This window comes from Salvelinus sp. IW2-2015, unplaced genomic scaffold (assembly GCF_002910315.2).
Source record: "Salvelinus sp. IW2-2015 unplaced genomic scaffold, ASM291031v2 Un_scaffold1702, whole genome shotgun sequence".
NCBI classification, from domain to species: domain Eukaryota; kingdom Metazoa; phylum Chordata; class Actinopteri; order Salmoniformes; family Salmonidae; genus Salvelinus; species Salvelinus sp. IW2-2015.
Window position 1 is genome coordinate 38372 of NW_019943095.1, and position 5304 is coordinate 43675.

Consider the following 5304-nt stretch of genomic DNA (forward strand, 5'->3'; position numbering starts at 1 on the left):
GTGTGAGTGTGTGTTGGGTGTCATGTAGTGTGTGTGTGGGTAGAGTCCAGTGTGGGGTAGAGTCCAGTGTGGGGGTAGAGTCCAGTGGGGTGGGTAGGAGTCCAGTGTGGGGGTAGAGTCCAGTGTGTGGGTAGAGTCCAGGTGTGGATAGAGTCCAGCGTGTTGGATAGAGTCCAGCGTGTGGGTAGAGTCCAGGTGTGGGTAAGAGTCCAGGTGTGGTCGTAGGAGTCCAGCGCGTTGGGTAGAGTCCAGCGGTGTGGGTAGAGTCCAGCGTGTGGGTAGAGTCCGGCGTGTGGGTAGAGTCCAGCGTGTGGTAGAGGTTCCAGCGTTGGGTAGAGTCCAGCGTGTTGGGGTAGAGGTGCCGCGTTGGTTATGAGTCCAGCGATAGGGGTGGAGTCCAGCTGTGTGGGTAGAGTCAGACGTGTGGGGGTTGAGTCCAGCGTGTGGGTAGGAGTCCGGGTGTGCGGTAGAGGTCGCAGTGTGTGGGGTAGCAGTACCGTGTCGGTGTGTGTACGAAGTCCAGTGTTCGTCTGGGGTAGAGTCCAGCTGTGTTGGGTAGAGTCCAGTGTGTTGGTGGTAGAGTCCGGGTGTGGGTAGAGTCCAGTGTGTGGGTGGAGTCCCCAGTGTGTGGGTAGAGTCAGTGTGTGGGTAGAGTCCAGTGTGTGGGTAGAGTCCAGTGTGTGGGTTTAGAGTCCAGTGTGGGTTAGAGTGCCAGTGTGTTTGGAGTTAGAGTCCAGTGTTTTGGGATAAGTCCAGTGTGTGGGTAGAGTCCAGTGTGGGGGTAAGCTCCAGTGTGTTGTAGAGTCCAGTGTGTTTGGTAGAGTCCAGTGTGTGTTGTAGAGTTCAGGTGTGTGGTTAGAGTCCAGCGTGTGGGTAGGTCCAGCGTGTGGTAGAGTCCAGTGTGGGATGTATGAGTCCAGTGTGTTCGGTTAGGAAGATCCAGTTGTTGGGTTAGAGTCCAGTTTGTTGGCTAGGAGTTCCAGTTGTGTTGGGTTAGAGGTCCAGTGTGTGGTTAGAGTCAGTGTGTGGGTTAGAGTACAGTGTTGTTGGGTAGAGTCCAAAGCGTGTGGGTAGAGTCCAGCGTGTGGTAGAGTCCAGCGTGTTGGGTAGAGTCCAGCGTGTGGGAGAGTCCAGTGTGTTGGGTAGAGTCCAGTGGTTGGTAAGTAGTCCAGTGTGTTTGGTGAGTCCAGGTGTGTCCAGTGTGTTGGTAGAGTCCAGTGTGTTGCGTAAGAGTCCAGTTGTGTTGGTAGAGTCCATTGTGTTGGTAGAGTCCAGCGTGTGTGGTTAAAGTCCAGGTGTGGGTAGAGTCCCGAGCGTGTGGTGAGTCCAGCGTGGTTGGGTAGATCCGGTGAGTCAGTGTTGTTGGAGTATGTGGGAGTCCAGTGGTGAGTGTTTGGTAGAGTCAGTGTGTTGGTAGAGTCCAAGCGTGTGGGTAGATGTCCAGGTGTGGGAGTGCGCTGTGGTAAGAGTCCAGTGTGTGTCGTGTGTTTGAGTCCAGTGTGTGGTAGAGCCAGTGTGTGTGAGTAGATTGTGGTAGACCAGTGTTGTGGTAGAGTCAGTGTGTTGGTAAGAGTCCAGTGTGTGGGTACGAGTCAGTGTGTTGGTGAGTCAGTGGGTAGAGTCCAGGTGTGTTAGAGTCCAGTGGTGTTGGGTAGAGTTCCAGTGTGGTTGGGTAGAAGTCCAGTGTGTGGGGTAGAGTCAGTGTGTGTGGTAGAGTCCAGTGGTGTTGGTAGAGTCCGTGTGTTTGGTTAGAGTCCAGTGTGTTGGTAGATGTCTCAGTGTGTTGGTAGAGTCCAGTGTTTTGGTGGTAGAGTCCAGGTGTGGGTAAGTCCAGGTGTTGGGTAGAGGTCCAGTGTTGTTGGGTTAGAGTCCAAGTGTGGTTGGGTAATAGTAGTTCCAGGTGTGTGGTAGAGTCCGTGTGGTGGGTAGAGGTCCACAGTGTGTGGTAGAGTCCAGTGTGTTGGGTAGAGTCAGTTGTGCAAGTAGTGTTGGGTAGAGTCCAGTTGTGTTGGGTAGAGTCTATGGTGGTAGAGTCTGGTGGTGTGTGTAGAGTCCAGTGTGTTGGTAGAGTCCAGTGTGTTGGGTAGAGTCCAGTGTGTTGGGTAGAGTCCAGTGTGTTGGTAGAGTCCAGGTGTGTGGGTAGAGTCCAGTGGTGTGGGTAGATCCATGCGTGGTGAGTGGTGTGGTAGAGTCCAGGCTGTGGTAGAGTCCAGTGTGTGGGTTAGAGTCCAGTAGTCCAGTGTGGGTAGAGTCCAGTGTGTGGTAGAGTCCAGTGTGTTGGTAGAGTCCAGTGTGTTGGTAGAGTCCAGTGTGTTGGTAGAGTCCAGCGTGTGGCGTAGAGTCCAGCGTGTGGGGTAGAGTCCAGCGTGTTGGGTAGAGTCCAGCGTGTTGGGTAGAGTCCAGTGTGTTGGGTAGAGTCCAGTGTGGTGTAGAGTCCAAGTGTTGGTAGAGTCCAGCGTGTGTGTAGAGTCCAGCGCTGTGGTAGAGTCCAGCGTGTTGGTAGAGTCCAGCGTGTTGGTAGAGGTCCAGTTTGTAGTAGTCCAGTGTGTTGGTAGAGTCCAGTGTGTTTGTAGAGTCCAGTGTGTGGTAGAGTCCATGTGTTGGTAGAAGTCCAGTGTGTGGTAGAGTCCAGTTGTGGTGGTAGAGTCCAGTGTGTGGGTAGAGTCCAGTGTGTGGTAGAGTCCAGGTGTTGGTAGAGTCCAGTGTGTTGGGTAGAGTCCAGTGTGTTGGGTAGAGTCCAGGTGTGGTGAGTCCAGTGTGTGTTGTAGGTCAGTGTGTGGTAGAGTCCAGTGTGTTGGTAGAGTCCAGTGTGTTGGTAGAGTCCATGTGTGGGTAGAGTCCAGTGTGGGGTTAGGTCCAGCGTGTGGGTTTAGAGTCCAGCGTGTGGTAGAGTCCAGTTGTGTTGGGTAGAGTCCAGTGTGTTGGTAGAGTCCATGTGTGGGTTAGAGTCCAGTGTTGTGGGTAGAGTCCAGTGTGTTGGTAGAGTCCAGTGTGTTGGTAGAGTCCAGTGTGTTGCGTAGAGTCCAGTGTGTGGGTAGAGTCCAGTGTGTTGGGTAGAGTCCAGTGTGTTGGTAGAGTCCAGTTGTTGGTAGAGTCCAGTGTGTTGGGTAGAGGTCCAGTGTGTTGGGTAAAGTCCAGTGTGTGGGTAGAGTCCAGTGTGGGGGGTAGATCCAGCGTGTGGGTAGAGTCCAGCGTGTTGGTAGAGTCCAGTGTGTTGGTAGAGTCCAGTGTGTTGGTAGAGTCCAGTGTGTGTGTGTAGAGTCCAGTGTTGTGTGGGTAGAGTCCAGTGTGTGGGTAGAGTCCAGTGTGTTGGGTAAGAGTCCCAGTGTGTGGGTAGAGTCCAGTGTGGGTAGTCCAGCGTGTGGGTAGAGTCCAGCGTGGGGTAGAGTCCAGCTGTGGGGTAGAGTCCAGCGTGTGCGGTAGAGTCCAGCGTGTTGGTAGAGTCCAGCGTGGGGGTAGAGTGCCAGCGTGGGGTAGAGGTCCAGCGTGTGGGTAGAGTTCCAGCGTGTGGGTAGAGTCCAGCGTGTGGGTAGAGTCCAGCGTGTGGGTAGAGTCCAGCGTGTGGGTAGAGTCCAGTTGTGTTGGTAGAGGTCCAGTGTGTGTGTGTAGAGTCCAGTGTGTGTGTGTAGGATCCAGTGTTGGGTAGAGTCCAGTGTGTTGGGTAGAGTCCAGTGTGTTGGGTAGAGTCCAGTGTTGTTTGGGTTAGAGTCCAGTGTGTTTGGAGTCAGTGTGCAGGGGGTACAGGCTAGTTGAGTCACGGGAAGTTTGGAAGCCTTTGTTAAGGCCTAACGAGCAAGTGATATAAATTGTAATATATTATTAGATATTTACTATTAGTAATTACTGATTGTATTTTCAATTTTTTTAAAGTACTGTATTGCTATTTTGCTATATATTTACTGGAGCATATTGTAAATGATGGTGCATTGYGGKGCGAAAYATTATTGGAGGTGAAAGAATCACTGGCTCATTAACATATTTTAAGGCGTGYCTTGTAAAYGTCTATATTTGTGGCACCCGTTAGTGAGAGTCCTGYACTAATTTAAGTGATATGTGGTGGTAGTAGTTCCTTAACAATTACATATAGGGAACAGATTAGAGCGGCAGCAGGTCTTAAACCTTGTAATGATTAACCATGTCCATTTGATCTGTCTGTAATCACATCCAGTTTGAAAGCCTTTGATAAGTCCTCTAGAAACACCTACTAGTCATTAATATGCTTCTAATATGCAGTAAATTACAGTAAAATACTGTAGAAATACATTTTCTTACAGTTTAATGGGTGACTTTTACTGTATTTTACTGTGTTTAATTGCTCTGATCTATCACGTTACCGTGAATATATCAGTATTGTATTGGCACTATCACAGAGAGTCACAGTGGAGGCTGCTGAGGGGAGGACGGCTCATAATAAAGTCTGGAACGGAGTTCGAATGGAATGGCATCAAACCATGATGTATTTGATACCATTCCACTCATTCCGCTCCGGCCCGTCCTCCACCATTAATGTGCCACCAACCTCCTGTATCCCACCCCCGCCTCCCCCTCACAGCCCACACCCCTACCCCACACTCACCCTCTGATTCTTGAAGTAGAAGGGATCGATGTCATCCAGAGGTACCCCAACCAGTCCTGGGGGAATGTCACCAAAGATACGTGGAAGTTGTTTGCCAGCCTCCAGGTCGGGCCTGGGCATGGGCAGCTCCACGTTGCCCAGATCCTCCTGGTAATCCTTGGCGTTCTTGGCCTGCTCCTCGGCAATCCGCTGCTCGATGGCGGCCAGGGATTCGCGAGTGAACCGGCGCAAGCCATCAGGACCCGTTGGTAACAGCGTGGCTGCCATCTTTTCATCCTGATTATCCTGTACTAGAATTTACTTACAGCTGGTGGTACAGGTGGAGGTGGGGAAGACAGAGATCTTCTCTGTCTCTCTCTTCTTCTCTCTCTCTCACTTCTCTCCTCTCTCTCTATCTCTCTCTCATCCGTCTCTCGTCTCTCTCTCTTCGGTAGCCTCTTTCTTTAACCTCTCGTCTTCTCTTTAAACTGCTCTCTCTCTGCTTCCTCTCTCTCTTCTCTCTCTTCAATTCAATTCAATCTTCAATTCAAGGCTTATTGCATGGGAAAACATGTGTTAACTCTGCCAAATGCAAGTGAGGTAGATATATAGCAGTAACAAAGTAAATAAATAATACAATTAACAGTAAACATTTAACTACATCGAAGGTTCAAAACAATTAAAGCACATATACAAATGTTCTAAGTTAATATATTACGTGATTGTATACATGTATAAACCTGGTAACA

At 50.6% G+C, this 5304-nt stretch overlaps 1 protein-coding gene across 1 annotated transcript in view; it reads right to left on the bottom strand.

The window, feature by feature from the left end:
* The window catches only part of LOC139024606 (sodium channel protein type 2 subunit alpha-like), a 62018-nt gene that overhangs the window by 23470 nt on the left and 33244 nt on the right, over positions 1-5304 (bottom strand). Inside the window, exon 2 of the mRNA XM_070439491.1 lies at positions 4577-4883. Coding sequence (XP_070295592.1) covers positions 4577-4843 — 267 coding nt within the window. The 5' untranslated portion in view covers positions 4844-4883. The remainder of the gene's footprint in view (positions 1-4576; positions 4884-5304) is intronic.